This window comes from Monodelphis domestica, chromosome 1 (assembly GCF_027887165.1).
Source record: "Monodelphis domestica isolate mMonDom1 chromosome 1, mMonDom1.pri, whole genome shotgun sequence".
Taxonomy (NCBI): Eukaryota; Metazoa; Chordata; class Mammalia; order Didelphimorphia; family Didelphidae; genus Monodelphis; species Monodelphis domestica.
Genome location: NC_077227.1, coordinates 190,240,953 through 190,259,394, shown reverse-complemented (window position 1 = coordinate 190,259,394; position 18,442 = coordinate 190,240,953). Strand labels below are relative to the sequence as shown.

General features: G+C 35.2%; 1 protein-coding gene across 1 annotated transcript in view; it reads right to left on the bottom strand.

The window, feature by feature from the left end:
• Window positions 1-18,002, bottom strand: part of UNC13C (unc-13 homolog C) — an 817,657-nt gene extending 799,655 nt beyond the window's left edge. The window contains exon 1 of the mRNA XM_056810215.1: window positions 14,891-18,002. Within this exon, the coding sequence (XP_056666193.1) occupies window positions 14,891-17,903 (3,013 nt within the window). The 5' untranslated portion in view covers window positions 17,904-18,002. The remainder of the gene's footprint in view (window positions 1-14,890) is intronic.
• Window positions 18,003-18,442: the final 440 nt, after the last annotated feature.

Sequence of the window (18,442 nt, the reverse complement as noted above, 5' to 3'; positions counted from 1 at the left end):
CATGTTATAAGAAGCTTCCATTCACAATAAATGATGATAACCACTCTACATCCTCTGAAACTTTTGTCACTACTTATTTCTTGATATCCCAAGTTTCTACATGATTAGGCTATAATTTCAATTATAATTATTATAAAGTTCAATCTTTAAGAGCTAATGGTTAAATTTTATCTCTGAGTAATTTCTCAGTTATTCTTTGGCATAATTAAATAATTCCTCATATGATTTCAGTTATCATCTCTTCAGATGCCTAACTTTCTTTTCCACTTTGGCAGAAAAACTAAAGAATAAAGGTAAGTACATTGGGCACCTGTATTTCAGCAATATATACACCTTTGATTCTCATACTCCTATCAGAAGGGGGTTTCACAGCCAGTTGTCAACTTTCCAAATTTAGCCTTTTGAAAATTGAGTTCATACTGTCAGATTAATTTATCTTTAGATGAAACATTTGCCCTTTACAATAGTTTAAATAGAACTCAACAAACAGAAATATGGAGTTTTCAGAAGAGGATATTACTTTATGATTAGCTATAAGTTGTTTGGGGTAAAAGGCAGCTAGGTGATACAATGAACCACCAGAGCTTAAGACAGGAATACCAGAGTTCAAATCTGCATTCTTCTGGAAAGTCACTTAACCCTATTTGCCTCAGTTTCCTAATATTTAATAAGAACCAGAGAAGGAATTTGAAAATCATTTTGGCAAATTTTTTGCCAAGAAAGATCCCGAAGAGGATCACAGAGAATAAGACTGGCTTGAAAGGACTGAATAACAATAACTCCAAATCTGAAATGGAATCAATATACCTTGCTCTGTATACATTGTTCATAAGAAATAACATTTAAGACCATTTTTTGAAAGCAGCAATCATTGGAATTAAGTGTTGAGAATCTAGTAAGTTTGTCACTTTCCATCCACCTAGGACTTAGGCTGACACTTTTTCTTAGCCCATTGTTGCCCCATACACAGATTACTTTGGCCCTTTTACAGAAATGAAAATTGCTTTACTCCTGGGTTATTTGTCATCCTAAGACTCCCAAAGAGCTACAATCCTCTTCCACACTTATGAAAAATTTACTGAATTTTATTTTGGATGGCAACTTGATACAGTCCCTCAATGCAAGAGTATGTTTTTACATTTTATAGTTAATTATGTAAAACTTGAAATTTAAGAAGTTTTATTTTTATGTCTTGGCTTCAAATTACAATTTATTTTACTTGTGCATATATCTGGCACTGCCCCCATATATTTCAGTAGTCTCTTCAACAGTACACCAAAAATAATGCTAACTGGCATTTATTATTTTAAGCTTTGCAAAGCATTTCATATATTATATTTTTGATCCTCACAGAAATCATTTAAGGTGGATACTATTATTATCCCAGGGCTACTAGATAGACTCATTTTCCTGAGTTCAAATCTGTCCTCAGACATTTTCAGTCTGTGTGATCTTGGGCAAGTTCATGTTGCCCTGTTTTCCTCAGTTTCCTCATCTGTAAAATGAGCTGGATAAGGAGATGTCAAACCACTCCAATATCTGTGCCAAGAAAACCCAAATGGGGTCAGGAAGAGTTGGACAAGACTCAGAATGAATTAACAACAACAATTGTTATTATCCCAATTGTATAGATAAGTAAGCCAAGATTGAAATGTGTTAAATAGCTCACCCAGGGTCAGACAGATAATAAGTGCTTGGTATTTCTGATTTCAAATCAATGTTCTAACATTATGCCATCTAGCTATTTAAAGGTCATACAATCATGTTTGGTAACTTCCAGTGACAGAGAACTCACTACATCAAAGGCTACCAATTCTGTTGTTAGGTCTTAGTTTTAAGAAAGTTCTTGCTTATATTTAATCAAAATTTACTTCCCTCAATGATACTTTCATTCTAGTTGTCCTATCTGGCAAATACAGAATAACTACTTCATATTCCTAAGAAAAACCTTCAAACATTTGAATACCATTATTACAGCTCCTCTTGGTCTTATCTTTGAGAAGCAGCTATGGTATAATAAATTAGTAATCTGAGGATGTGGGTTTAAACTCTAGCTTTTCTAAGTACTTAGTGAATTTGACTAAGAGATAGAACCACTCTGGGTCTTGACTTTAAACTTTGGAAAACTAGAGGTGTTTGGAAAACTTAGGAGTTTAATAGTCTTTAAAATCCATTCCAACTTTAATTCTTATCATCTTAAATTGCACCAATTCCTTCAAATATTCTCATATTACACAGTCACCAGATCCTATCCCCTTTCTGATTTGTCAGTCTTTAAAATATAGCATTAAAAATTTGAAAAAATAGTTTATTCATCAAATTACATTCTTCTTCTCGTTGTTCCAGATATAATACTACACTTATGGCCTAAGATTATCTAAGTATTCTTAGATGTCAAATCTATTTTTGATTCATATTAAGCTTTTAGATCAGTTGAAAACCTACAGAATCTTTGTATTAAGATATTTTTATTTACTTTCTTCTTATATTGTCTAGATTTTCTCCTATACCCTTATACTCTCTTCTTCCAAAGAGCCATCTCTTATAACAAAGCATTTTTTAACAGGAAAAGAAAGCAGAGAAACAAAAACTCAGTAAAGCTGATCAAAATATGGGGGAAACCTTGAAATTTGATATTACGTCCCGAACAAATTGATTCTCTATCTCCCTAAAGGCCTTAACGAGAGATATCTTCTCATCACTTCTTTGGAGCTTTTTCTTTGCATGCTTATTCTGTGCAGTTGTGCAACATTCATTTTCCCATTATTTTGTGATTAATCTTTCCACTTACAATGTTATAGCCATGGTGTGTTTTTCCCAGTTGTTTATTTTGTATTAGTTCATATAAGTCTTTTCATGTGTCTCTGTATACATCATATTCACTATTTTATAGAGTAATAATCTACCAGTTCATATATCACAAATTGTTTAGCCAGTCCTCAGTTGATTGTCATTTATTTCTTTCCATAATTCTTTGCTACCACAAAAAAGGGTTGCTGTAAGTATTTTAGTATGTTTTTTTTAATTAACCCCTTGGGAATATACCTAATGGTGGTAACTCTGGGTCAAAGGGTATGGATATTTCAGAGACTTCATTTAATAATATTGAGTTGCTTTCCAGAAGGGATTATTAATGTATATAATCCTACCAGCAATGTATTAGTGTCCCTCTCTTTCTACAACCCCTTCAGTGTTGATCCCCAACTTTCTTATATGAACTTCTACCAAATGATGACCACCTCCATCACATAATGGGTACACTGAATTTTTTTCACCTAAAGACAGTATATTTATATATCAATGTTAATTTTCATCTGTTTGGTTTTAGATCAACAATGCCATATATAAAGCAAGTTTTAGCCCTTGAGTCTTACAAACAGCATACTAGTTCTTGTAGTTTTAAATCAATTAGAAATCTTATAACCAATATCTTTGAGAAAACCTGTGAGTCTTTTCAATTTTTTATGACTCATTCCTAGGTCCTATTCTATTTACTCATTGCATTCTTACTGAAAATTATGTCTTTCATGGCTTAGTATTACAATTAGAGACACTTGAATATGCTATTAAAGCATTGTATGGTGCATTTCAAAATCAATTTTAAGTTATTTTTGGGACACATTAATTTGTATTTTCTACTTCTCTATTCCTTTCCATTGGTATCGCCAAGAAAAGCCTGAGTCAATCTCCATCATCTCCAACTACCCTGGACACCCCAAACTCTCTCCCAATAATTATGAAAACCTTGTTAATATGATATATTTTATTCAATGTTTGTACTCTCTCTAAAAGTTTATTTTCTTCTTTAGTAAATTCCATGTGGAGAAGACCTAAACCTATAAAATGTTTTCTAAACACCTCCTTAGAATAGTGCCATATTCATATAGAATCTTAATGAATTATTTTTTCTCTATTCTCTCTATTCACTGCTCAAGGATTTGAGTATCTACAAAATCAAAACATTGAAATAAGTCATTCCTTAAGTACTTGTAAGCTTTAATATTCTATGATTCTATGATGCTGAAGACAAAAAATGAAGATAGAAATACATGAATGATTTTTGTAACTATTGATGATAAAATGCTGTCCACTCTATATATTTTTACAATCAAGTCACTGAAAAGAAGTGCTTATTAAGTATTTATTATTTGTCTATATCTCTCTTCAAAACTGTGGGAAATACAGAAATAGTCAATAACATACTGTACTCAAGAGAATATAGAATACCTTACAAGACAAAAATTACCCCACATTAAAAAATATCAGAGTAATTAAATCTAAAGTTGTGTGGTACTACCTTTAAATTTTAAAGGTATTCAAGGGAAGGCAATTAGATCACTGCAATAGATTGGGAAACATGGAAAAAGAGAAATGGCAAGTGTTGGGGGCAGTGAGGAAAGTTAGGCATACATATTAAAACACTACAGGTAAAGCTATGAATTGATCCAACTGTTCTCTAAAATTGTCATTGTACTGTCATTAAACCATAACCAATCTTTGGCTAAATGATACCACTTTTAGGCATATACTATTATTACTCAAGTGATGAAAGTTTTAAAAGGTTATATGTGTGAAAAATATTTACACCAAAATATTTTTAGTAGTAAGGAACTGAAAGGAAAATCAGTGCCCAAACACAACAGGAAGAGATAGGGGAAAAAAAATTTACCCAAAATGGAAGGCCATAATTAATGTGAATAACAAATCTCCTATAGTTTACATATATTCAAATTCATTCATGACTCATTATTTTCAGTAATCAGGGTCTAAGTCTAATTAAAAAGGGAAGCACCAGACACTGGTGAAGTTGCAAATTGGTCCAACAATTCTGGAGAGCAATTTAGAACTATGCCTAAAAGGCTTAAAATGAATGTCTACCCTTTGACCCAGTCATACCACTGCTAGGTTTGTACCCTGAAGAAATCATAAGATAATTAAAATACCTGCACAAAAATATTTATAGTTGCATTCTTTGTGGTGGCAAAAAAAAATTGAAAAATAAGGGGGTGTCCATTGATTGGAGAATGACTGAATAAATTGTGGTATCTGTCAGTGATGGCATATTATTATGCTGAAAGGGATAAAGAAATGGAGGGATTCTGTGTGAACTGGAATGACCTCCAGGAATTGAGGCAGAGTGATAGGAGCAGAATCAGGAGAATATTGTATACAGAGACTGATACACTGTGGCACAATTGAATGTAATAGATTTTTCTACTAGCAGCAATGCAATGACCCAGAACAATCCAGAGGAATTTATAAGAAAGAACTCTACCCACATCCAGAGAAAGAACCATGGAACCAGAAATGTATTAGAAAAAAATATATGATTGATCACATAGTGCAATTGGGATGTGATTAGGGTTTTGATGTTAAAGGATCCCTCTACTGCAAATATGAATAAAATGGAAATGGGTTTCGAACAATGTTACATGTATAAACCAGTGGAACTGCTTGTTGACTTTGGAAGGGGGAAAGATAGAACAGGGGAGAGGGAGTGGATCATGAATCATGTTACCATGGGAAATAGTCTAAATAAAATTCTAAATTATTTTGATGTGTAAAAAAAGACAAAGTAAAAAGGAGAAAGTTCTTTGGTAAAAATAAAAGTGTCAGAGGACAGATTTGAACCCAAATCCTCTTGACTTCAAGCTGTGTGCTTTACCCATGGAACCACATAGCTGCTTCTACAACCAATTTTTAAGTAAGATTTTGTTTACTCTAAGTGTAGCTACACTTTTATCAGCCTCCTTTACTTGTATATAATCTGTACCATGAGCAATTTTCATGTTTGTGCTCAAGAAAATTCACCTCAAAGTGTATTGCTATTCATACTTTCCTTTATCCCTAAAGCCATAGTCCCCCAAAATAAAAAGTTCAAAGTCTTTTGGTCAAAATAGTAGATGTGGCAGCCAAGGAAGGTCAACTGAATTGGTCATGTTTCTATATGATGTAAACATTGTATGATCAGAGGGTTGCAACAGGTGCCATTTTCAAGATTCCTGGGCAGGCATGCTATTCTTGATTGAAGAGGGGAGAAGGCTAGAAGGAAAGTATTTTCTTTTTGGCTATTGGGGGGTGCAGGAGAAAAGAATCATATAATTTGAAGATGAGGTTAGAAATCCTAATAATGCAGAGGATATAGTCAGTTTGAATTAAAGATAGGACAAAGATGAGAGAGACAGAAGCACTCCTATTCCTTCATAACCAACTATGCCTTTCATGACCAAGTAGAAAGGGGGTGAATCACATCCTCACAATCATCACAACCAATTTGTTTGTGCATTCATTACCTTATTTGTAAAATGATGGGGTTTAGCTTACTTGTCTAAAGTCATATAAGTAATATATAACAAAGTTTTTACTATAACCCAAATATCACCATCCTAAACTTAAAGAAGAAATGTAAGCTTACTGGACATAGTGCTCTTGAATAATTCTAAGACTATACAGCATCAAGTAGTAGAATCTCTGGTATATAATTCCCAGAATCCCTAGCTCCCTCCAAAACTCAAATGGTATATCATCTGGACAAGTTTATTTCTCTCTCACACAAGTTGTCTATGCCTTTTCCTCTAATATTACCCTCTATAGGGGCAGCTAGGTAGCACAGTAGATAAAGTGCCAAGCCAGGAGTCAGGAGAACCTGGATTCAAATCAAACCTCAGACACTTTCTATAACTGTGTGACACTTGGCACATCATTTAACCCCATTGCCTAGCCCTTACCACTCTTTTGTGTTAGAATTGATCAATTCTAAGACAGATGGTAAGGCTGTTTGTTTTTAATTACCTTCTATCCACTCTCTATGTATCTTCTTGTATTTGCCTAAAAGAGAATATGCTTGTCTCTTTTCCCCTTCCCCTATCAGAATGTGAGATCTTCAAGGTTAGGAACTGTTTTTCTCTTTCTTTATATTTCCAGTAATAAGGAGAGTATTTTGACACATGGCCATATTTAACAAATTTTCTTGATTGATTAGTACCCTCACCCAACAATGAAATTGTTTGCAAAAATAAGAATAATATTTGTTAAATGTGTTCATATTGTTTCCTGAATAAGAGAAAGTAATTTGCCAGATCTGGAGAATAAAGCAACTCAAAGCAAGTGATGATACAATACAATGCATATCAGTCAGTCTAATACAAACTTAAAATAATTTAAATAAATGCCTCGCCTAGTTTAGGTCAACATCTTACACCATAGTTTACAATAAAGCCCCAATTGATATGTGACTGAAATAGAAAAGGTCACATCATAATAAAATTAGATGAGAACCATGGGGGTAGAGGGAGTCCTTAAATAACATATTAGTATGATAGAACTTAAAATGTAGAATTTCATGTAGAAAAATGTAAAGGTTTTTGTTTGAATAAAATCAATGCATATAATGATATATTTATATAATTAAAGGTGCTACCTTAAGGAAGAAAAGGAAAACCTAGAACTTCTGTTTGAAGTCCTGGATCACTTTTTTCCTATCTCAAGATAGGAATGCTTCAAGCCTCCTTTTAATTTATTACTTAGCAAAATAACATGTATCTGTATATGAACTAAGAAACACAGAACAATGATTTTTTTGCTCAAGAAATTCAAGATACAGTTGATAGAAAATTGAGGAGAAAGAGAAAAGAGTAGAAATTTCTAAAGAAATTAAAGACAGGTTAGACATTTGAACCTGAGGGAATTCCAGGATGGGTGTATAAGGGAACTAATCTATTAGCAATAGTAATTCTTACTCAAAGATATCACCATTTCAAAGGCTATGTGAATAAAGTGGAGGTCTGGGAAAGATGTGGGGTATATTCTGCTAAGAAAAATTGATATGAAAAAGACATTAAACTCAAACTTGTCATATCAAACTCAGACACCAAATTCATCATCCTTCAGCCAATTGTAAGACTTCTTCATTTATCAGCATATAAGAAGTCCGGATTTATGTGCTAGACCAAGATTTTAATTTTTTTAATTAAGAATAGAAACTTTTACTTTAAAACTCTGATGTGTCTAGAAAACTTGAGATTTTTCTGTCATTTACAATTCCTTTTGACATTTATTTAGTGGGAATAAGCAGTGCCAGACAACGTTCTGAATTTTTAATCATCTTTTCCACATCAAAATGGGAATAAAGTGACATTGGTATAAAACTGATAAAGATTTGGTTGCCCAAAGCAATGAAGAAGCAAAATGGTAACTTACCTGTGGTATGAATTCCATTTAAATCCTATTGGCATGATTTCAGAAAACTCCCTACAGTTTTAAAGAATGTGAATCATGAAAAATAAATATTTCCAGATAACATAAGAGACAAGGGCAGGTCTTCTAGGAACAGGATTGGTGGCCTGATCTGGATAATCCTCCACAATTAAATCTTCCATTGTCCTATATCCCAATTCACTAAATTCCCATAGTGGTCTCTCTTAAGGCATATAGCATTATGGGTTCTTGTTAAAATGCAACATTTCATTTGAGAGGAATACTCTATACAGGTGTTGTCATTCACCAATATTTAGCGCCAAATATTTTATTGATTATCCCTTACAGAGAAAAAGGAAACAAGTATTTATTAAGCATCTACTATGTGCATTTAGCTCTAAGTCCTCTTTCCTAAAAGTTCATTTGAGCAACTTGTGCTCGAATGTGATAGAGCCTTTCAAGCTCATATTGGTCTGATCAGCCATAGTCTGACACACTGTACACTGACCTGACATCATGATATCGTTTTAGTCCTCTTTGAGTGTTAAAGACAGCAACAAACTACAAAAATTATCTCATTTAATCCTCACAATAACCCTGGGATGTAGATACTTTTATTATCCCCACTCTACAGTTAAGGAAACTGAGGCAGATAGAGATTGAATAATTTGACTTAGTTATACAGATAGTAAATGTTTGAGGTCAAATTTTAATCCAGGTCTTTTCCTCTCCAGGTCTAGTGCTATACCCACTGGGCAACCAAAGGCCTCACAGACAGTGGAACCCTAAGATAAATTAACATTGAATAAATTTTGATGGATGCAATGACCACCCATGAGCAGAATTAAATCCCTAGGCATTTGAAGCTATAAGCAGGGGGATGGGGAGAACATACAGGGAAAGATGAGGGGATGACAGGTGGAAGAGTTCTCAAAATAAATGATTAATTCAGAATTATGCCTAGAGTTAGGTCTAGCAGTAGCAGTTAACAGGTTGGATAAATTCTTCATTGAAAGGGTTCAACTAGGTAACCACTAATATACTTTTTTAACTGTACCATGAAGTAACTATTAGTTATGAAGATAAGGACAATCCAATTTACAAACTTGAGGAAAATTGGACTCCTACCATGGAGGGAAGAGTAGTAATAACTCTATCTGATATCTCCAAAAGAGTCAATCAGGTCCCAATGTGGGACTAGAAGCTAGAAAACAGAGAGGTACCAGGTGGTTGTTGTTGTTCAAGGTGGCTAAATTATTTGGAATGATAACACTGTGCAGCACCCAAATAACCTATAACATGGACTTCAAGACTTTAAGATCCACTTTTACCTTTGCTTACCAAAATAATTTAAAAACAAAGAAATAATTCATTTTTATCACTCTATATTCCATAGAGATCTGGCAGGGAACACTAAGTCTCAGGGTTTTATAGGAAGAATATTGGGGACAATTCCTCCTGGGTTAGAGATGAATAAAAGACATCAAAATTCCCTAATGGTGGCCAAAGTAAGAAAATTTCTTGACCTCAAGCCAATGCCTAGGGAGCAGATGTCCATGCCACAAAACCCATCATGGTACTTGGCAATTTGTTGTGCTTTCTCAGTGGAGATGTAGAGCAGAAATCAAACCTAGAGACTGACTTCCTACCATTCTTTGGCTAGCTTTTCATCCAAAGAGCCAAGGAATATTGGCAACACAAGATGGGGAAGGTTGCCCAGTGTTGGCTAAAAGGAAGCATGTTCTTTTCAAAATTAGGCTATTTCAGTTTCTTGATCCCTCAATCTGGTATACTTTATCAACATGAGAATAGCTTAGAAAAAAAAATATATATATATATACTAATTCCCTTTAGAATAATTAACTCAAGATATTTAAAACAGATGCCAGAGAAAATCAGTCTACAGTATCAAGATTCCTGAATGTTAAAGGTAATGCAATTCTCTATGTCCAGAGTGGATAAGGCAGTGACTCATCATAAGAATTAGTTTTTCCACCTTAAAATTATTAAAAGATTCAGGTTCTTGACAGTTGCTTATATGTTTTTAATTTTCATGTAATTTTCCCGAGGTATGACAAAGAAGTCATCAGATGGAAACATGGAAGCAAAAAGAATATTTTGACATTATTCCATTAAAGAAAAAATATATTTTAAATGAAATTGATAGTGATTTGTTATTAATAAGCTTAGGTATAATCATTTCAATTTTTGCCTATTTTAATGTTTGGTTTTATGAGTGGTTTGCTAAGATGTTTTTCTTAATTCAAAATAATTTTTCTTGAGATCTAAATTCCCCTTCTTAAAACATATCTTTCAAGATGAATTATATTTTGAAAGTCAGGAGTACAAAATTAATTGCTCTATCCCTTTTCTGTGATCTTGCTTTCTACAATGCTTTCTAACTAACTTTCCATCACAGCACTAAGATATGATGCTTTTCTGTCTTCACATCAAAGGCTAAGAGCATAGATAAAGTCCAAGTTATATATATATATATATATATATATATATATACATATATATATGTATATATATATATTTCTATATGCATGTATATGTATATGAGGGGGAGTCTACATAAAGAGATAGTCAACTGCTGTACAATGTAATATAACAATCGTAATTGAAATCTAGTAACAAAAAGACAAAACTTTGAAAATCAGTTAAGCATCTGAACCAACATAAAGTATGTTTCAATGAGTTTTGATTCCCTTAATTATTTCGTCAGCCATATACTTGCATGAAAAATTCCATCCAAAAAAAATGTCAACCCATAACAAAAATTTCTACATTGTGTTAGGGCTTATATCTTTGCACAGGGATTTGGAGAATGTTGTTTACTAGAAGTAAAAGAAATGTCCCTGTTAGCCTGGGCTCTGAAAAACCACTCATCTGAGGAGGAGATGAATTCCCTATCAGAGATAAGTGTCTAACCTCAAGATAGCTTATTTAAGTTCTGTGAGCAAGTTAAAAGCCAATAGGTCTTCTAAAGCCTAAAAATTCAGAATAGGAAAAAAAAGAAAAAAGAAAGTTTACCTGGGAAGAAATGACATCCTGGGAGCACCATGGTATGCTAAATTCAGGGGAGATAACCACAGACCTAGCTTTATGGACTCTGGATCCTATGGAATCTAGGAAATAGTGGTCCCCAATAGTGATCCATAGCAACTGTACCAAACAAGGTCATGAAAGCAACTAGTAACCTGACTGGGTAATCTTAGGATCACAGGACCATACATCTAACAAGTTAGCATTAATATAGGGATTTAAAATTTGGAAACCCTCTATAAAAATCATCTAATTTTAATTACATTGATCCTGGGAGGTGGGTAGTATTGTTAGGTCACTTTTATAGAAGAACCTGAGGGAAACAGAATTTATGACTTGCCTAGGAACAGAGGGTATCTGAAAGATAGGAATTCAGGTTTTCCTGTTCTAGGTACAGCTTTCTATCCACCATGCCATCTCACTGCCAATCTAGAGGTAAAAGGACTTGAAGGGCTATGTAAACCCAATCCCTTCCCTTTACAGAGGAGAAAAATCAACACCCAGAGAGTGGAAGTGAGTTGTTCACCCTACCCAATCAGAAAAAAGAAAGGAATGAATACCTCTTACCAGGGTTAAAAATGAACATTTTTTAAGGAGGTAAGGGAAATAAGTGCCAGATTCTGAAAGCCTGATTTTCAAGGATTTAAATGTTTGGAAATTATATAGGGAAGGGTTAGCATTATCGAGGAGGTAAGAACAGCACTTCCTTACATAGTCAGTGAAGTAAGTTTCCTGCAAGCAGGAATCCCAAAAGAAACAATATCTTATGGGAAATGAATGTGAGGAAAGAGAGAGAACATAGCAAGAGTGGGACTCTAATAGGCCTAAGAATCCTGTGTACAAAACTACAGGATGAGAACACAGATTCTAAAAGGACTGAGAAAATGACCCAATTTTGCTAGATTGAATCCATAAATCTATAGACTAAGACTTTAGTAATTGATTAAACATCCAGCTCTTGGGTGATACCCCTAATTCCACTGATATGGACAGCAAGAGTAAAGTGAATCAAAGAGTAAGATAAAGTTATCTGGTGACTGAATATTGTCTTAATGCAGACTTAGGAAAGTTTGGAATGACAAATTCAAATACAAGGAAGGCTTGGGGCACATAAGACAATAAAGGAAGTCAGCTTTATTGAGAAAGCTACTCACAAAATAAAGATGGGGTGCCGGGAAAGTAGGCATAGAGCAATCTACTGGAGTGTTCCATTAAGTAAAGAATCTTGTGACACCAGAGTGAATGGGATATCTCCTGATAAACTAATAGAGTCTAAAGGGTTTGTTTGTTTTTGTTTTATTTATAATAATATTCTAATCTGAGTTTAGCAGAACTAGGCATTAACAGAAGTAAAGAGGAGCGTGTACTTGAACACTGGTGCTAATTCATGCTAATGGAGCTTAGGAGGGAAGAATCCTGGGAAATGGATAAGTAATTTATATTAAATTCCTAATCAATAGAAGGAGTTTTGAGGTCTATTACTATTAACCTCAGTATGGCAGAGTAACTCAACTTCCCGGATATGGGTTTTTGAACTTCCGTGGTATTTGTTTTACTTGTTCAGGGAGACTATTAGGGTCATTACAGATAGTTAAAGGTTGTAATTTCTGCCTTCATTAGTTGTTTTTTATAAGAAAATTTTATTTTGAACCCCTAAGTTCCATTATATTTCTAAATTGCAAATATCTTATATGTAATAGGCAGAAATAATTCTAGTCCTTAATATCCCTGTGGAAGATTAGACAGTAAAGAAGCAATGAGTCACTCATTGTCATCCTCTTTTTATTCTATTGTTTTTGATACTTCGCATGTTTCCCAGTATAATTCACCTGGCCATGTATGTGTACCAGAGTGTATACACATACACACTAGTTTCAAGAAGCAAAGTAAAAATAATTGAAATCTCATCTCTTCTCTTATCCCTAAAATTAGGATATTGAGGGTTTTGAGTTCAGGGTAAAGACATTTTGTTTGGAAAGAGTTGGGGATAGTAGGAAAACAATGAGAAAAATCCTTTATCTTGCTAGTTGGACAAAAGAGTAGACTTAGGAAATGATAGATTGTGATATCCCAGATGTTATCAGAGAATGCAGATAGGTAGAAGGATAAGAAATAGATCTGTGGTTTCACTATTCTATTGGGAATTCCCAGGGAAGAAAATATTTCCTGCATTACCTTCTTTGCAAGTTAAAAAGAGAGGTCTAGTACACTGAGAGAGGTTAGACTTGACCAGAGTCTCAAAGTCAGTATGTCAGAGATGTGCCTTGAACATGGATCTTTGTGACTTCACAGCCAGTGCTCTAGCCACTATATCATACTGCCTTGATACCAATTATATTATTTCATTTCTGTTGCCATTTATCTAATCTAGTCAAGCTAGTTTGTATGATTCAGTCCAGAGTGCCCTGACATATTTCAATCCCATTAGTGACTGATTGGGATCAATCATAGAGCAAATTCACCCAAGGATCTCCCTGAATTAACCAGAAAATGATGCGGAACTGTAGTTCCACTAAAAAAGAAAAGGCCCATTTACCAACTGTAGAAACTTGATAATTATAGTTTATTTTCTAATTACATCTCAATAATATTTGATTTGGTGAATCAATCCCCAAATATGTAGCTATATGAAGTAAATATCCTCACTTGGTTATTAGAGATGCCTAATAAATGCTCATTAGTTGGTAGGGGAAATAGTATGCTAATTCATTTTTAAAAATATCATCCTGGAAAACCTCACAAAAATCCATACAGTCTCGTCAGTTAGGTAAGTCATCAAGATAAATAATGAGAGACTTGTCAGGAGGGTGAATCATTGACATTAAGATAATTTAAGTTCAAATTCATATGAAAGGTCATAATTCTGAAAAATACATCATTAAAATATCTTTGTGTTAAGATGACTTGACTTTTCCCTCCAAAAAAAAGAAAAAATTCAATTGCCTCCTTAAACAATATACTTAGAGAAACACTTGCAGAATTCAACATTATGAAGTACTCCAAAAGTCTGAATACTTCCCTACGCTTGGTACAATACCTGGACTATAGCAGACACTATATAAATACCTACTCTTACTTCTTTTGCTTCCCAAATGTGCGTTTTCCCTTCTCTCACAGGACACCTAACTATATGTGCTACCCATTCAATGTACTAACAGCTTTCTGCAGTTTTGAGGAGTTTTTCCCTCTATATTCCATGTTTATGTTGTCTTCAACTAGGTGGTTGACTATGCCCCAGCTCCCCTCTCTCATTTCTAGCTTGATGACTACAATATTGCAGGGAAAAAATGCAAAACTTTAGAGCTCTGTTATAGGGCAAGGGAATATCTGTAACTTCATTCATTTCTATATGCCTGGAGTAAATATCATTCTCTAACAACACATAGCAGGGAGCTAAAGCTGATTTTAACTTTGCAGACCATATTTTAATTATTCTATGGTTTTAATTTTTTAGGCCTCAGTTTTCACACACATCCTTAAGGTGGGGGCAGAATGAGTAAAATGTAATCTTCCTGGATGAAAAAGACCTTTCTGACAAAGGGAAATTATTTCTCCCCAAAGTAAATCTAGAAAATACCTTTGACAAAAACATCATTTTGCATGATAGGATCATTACACTTATAATGTAGCATTTAAATATGAGTACCTCCAGCTAAAATCTTCTCTTCCAGTTCCGCCATTTGCTTCCTGTATGCCCTTAAGGCAGCTTCTTTGAAAGAAGGCCGAATCCTCTTGGGTTTTGGAGGATCCTCTGGAGGCTTTTCTGGGACATTCTGGTTTTCATCTTCCCTTATTTCCATTTCAGTAATTGTTCCATTTAAAGATTCCATTCCCCCTTCACTCATCAGGTCATCCACCTGTCCATCATACCCCTCATCCTGTGGTGTTTCATAAGGAGTTTCATATGATGGATGTTCATACTCCTGAATGTTATCATCCATTTCAGGAATGCTAGTTCTGTTCTCTAGTTTAGCAAGAACTTGCTCCATCACTTCTACATAATCTGTTTCATGTTCAGCTCCAGGTTCACTGTAGTCTTCTTCATCCTCTGCTTTGTAATAATATGGTTCAGTGTAGACATCAGAATCAAGGGTGGTACTTGACTCATTTGCAGTAGACTGGGATAAAGTTCTAAATCGTCCCATTAAGGATGATCCACTGTCTTCATATCCACTTAGACTCTGAGTACTTTTATTCCACACAACTTCCAAAGCTGATTTAGCTCTCTGAAGGGTAGACCCAAACTTTGGAAAACTAAATGTCTTATCAGACAGGTCTATGCTCAATCTGCTATGCCATGACTTGGGTGCAGCATCCTCTGAGGCATCACTTGGTAGCTCACTCTGACTCCGATACAGCATTGGCAGTTGATTTTGATTTGGGTAGGTTTCATTAGAATTAGCTTCCTGATAAGTATCATATGGGCCAACCCATTGGCCTTGTGTTTCGTTATCCAACCCTGGGCATGGGGAAGAATTGTCATCTAAGGTAAAATCATAGCTCTCTGAGTCATCTGGAAGGTCACTGTGGCACTTTCCTAAGTCATCCAGATCTTTGTTGTCACCATCCAGCTGTGGGTCTGACAGACTGTTGGTGTCATAGTCAAAACCTTCCTGTGTGGATGAGTCAAGACCCAAATCAGCCCCTTGTTCTGATTGATTCCAGTCTTTCCATGGTGAGAGATCATCTCGTAAAGAGATCTGAGAATCACTGTAATTACTTCTGTCTCCTGACACACACACCACTCCATTACTGACACCACTGTCCACTGTTTCAGTGTTCTCTATTTCTCTGGGACCTTGGTCATTTTGAATATTCCTGTTAAAGTTCTGGTCCTGGGAACTGCTATACCAGTTAGAAGTGCCATCTTGTCTCCTCTGCCAAAGTTCTCTGTCTGAAGAAGACAAGAGAGAACTTCCATTTGTCCTGGTAAAAAATTGATGCTCTGAAAAGTCTTCAGAATAAGATTGACATAGTTTGGAAAAATCTGATTCAGAACGGCTCAGTTTTGGTGTGAGAAAATCACTTTGTGAGTGCCAGAGGGGAGCCATATCAGCATAATAAGCCTTGGATTCCTTCTCCAAATTATCAGATTCAGAAAACTGTGGAGCTTGTTCATCATAGTCTGATTTATTTGAAAATTTGCTGCTGTCAGCAGTTCTATTCCTGCTTCTAGCATTATGAGACTTTGCATTTGACTTTGGAGCACTTGCTTTGGTTTGAAAGTCTGACTTTGATATCATAGCGTAACTATTTTTATTAAGATCAGAATCCAGATCTTTATCACTATCATCTGGGGACTGCCAACTGCTCCTTTTGATTTTGGACTCAAGAGTGGAGAGCTTCATGTCCATGCTCTCGTAGGTTTGGGAGGTTGGCATTCCTCTGTCTTTTCTTTCTCTGATGTCATGGGTTAAAATATCTGTGGACACCCCAATGCCTGTTCCTTTAAGTTTATAAGACTTTTTCAATATGAAATCCCTCTGTTGTGGTGTTTCAAAGTATACAAGTATGGGGCGAGGCTTTGCATTTGGACAATCCCTTTGCTGCCCTATCCTTTGAGCAAATTCAATTTTTATTGCATGAGGTGCATCTGAAAACCCCATTTTATCTATGAGAATCCGGTATACGACATTTTCAACATATTCAAATCTTTCTTCGGGCACATTTAAAAATCTCAGGCTCGCTTTGCTTCCAGTATGACTTATTTGTTTAATATAATCATGAATATCTCTGGTTTCCCTTCGGGACTGGACAAAACCTGTCCGGAGCTGTTCTATCTCACTTTGGACAACCTCCACACTGCTAGAGATCTCATCAATGGAGTGTTTGAGAGCATTGACATGGCCTCTTAATTCTGAAAGTTCTGTTTCAATCTGGCTTATTCCCTGAAGTTCCTTAAATATCATTTCCATAACATCATGGGTTTGGCTAATGCAGCCTGATGAACTGAACCCAGGTTCCAGAGTGTTTGTTTTCTGGGGACGGGCAGTTCTGTCTAAGGATTTGCTTCGGAGTCCCCATGTTTTTTTCATTGTGCTCAACTCTGAATCAGAGGAAACGAACTCTTGGCTCTTTTTCCATTTCCTCAATTTGCGTAAGGCTCCTAGTTTCAGACTATGTAATGTGCGCTCCCCATCTGAGCTTCCTTCCGAGGGAGCCAGGCTGCTCAGGCTCTTTCTGTTGCGTCTTACTGGCATTGTGTGTGAGGAGTACTCCTTGATTTCACCGCTGTCCTTGATCTCACCGCTGTCCTTGATCTCACTTAATGATTCTGAGTAGGAGCTCTCAATAGAAGATAGCTCTTGAACCAGTTCTTCATTACTGTTGTTTGTTACAACAATGTTCTTTTGCAGTCCATTAGCAATCGCCACACGATAACTGAATGTGGGAGAGAGGGAATATTCTCTACTGACCTCGTCTTCTTCTATGGACAAGTTGCGAGCAGACGAACACTTGGCAATCTTTTTAACAGTGCTTTTTAAGGTCCTAGAAAATTTAGGGGGTTTGATCTGGCCAGAGAGAGTAGTGGCTTGCTCTTTGGGGCGAGAGCAATTTTCTTTCTTTTTTGTAGTATTTCCCAATTTCTTTGTAAACATTCCTTTATAAAGCTTATGGAGATAAGGTAAGATCAAGCTCTTAAAAAGGTTAGCAACCATGAAAGGTAATCTACATGTCTCTTCCTGCTTGAAAAAACTGAATGATACACCCAGATGGAAATTTGAAAATCCAACCCAAGCATTACTGTGCTTTATCAGTCACTTGAAGATAGCTGAGATGTTAAGCACTACAATTTTCTTGTCCTTAGGTGAGGAAAGGCAAAGCTCCATTCATGGAAGATATTCGATTATGAAGGAAAGCCACCTTACTCTTTCTCTTCTTTCCATGACTTCATGTAGTGTCTAAAAGGGAAGGAATTTTGTTAAAATGGATATTAAAAGTAAAAATTCATTTTACTCCCAAAATTTAGGGTCCCTAGAATCAGTTGTAAGCTTAAGTGTCGAATATAATAAAAGGCCTTTTTTAAAACTCCGTGGTATTAAGGCTCTCTCTATCCCTCTAAAAGTTTGCATATATTCTATAATTATATATCTCTATTTGTATTATTTCCCCCCAAAGAATATAAGCTTCTTTAAGGTAGGGATCATTTCTGACTTTTGCATCCCTTTCACCTTATTTGATGCCTAACATAAGTAGT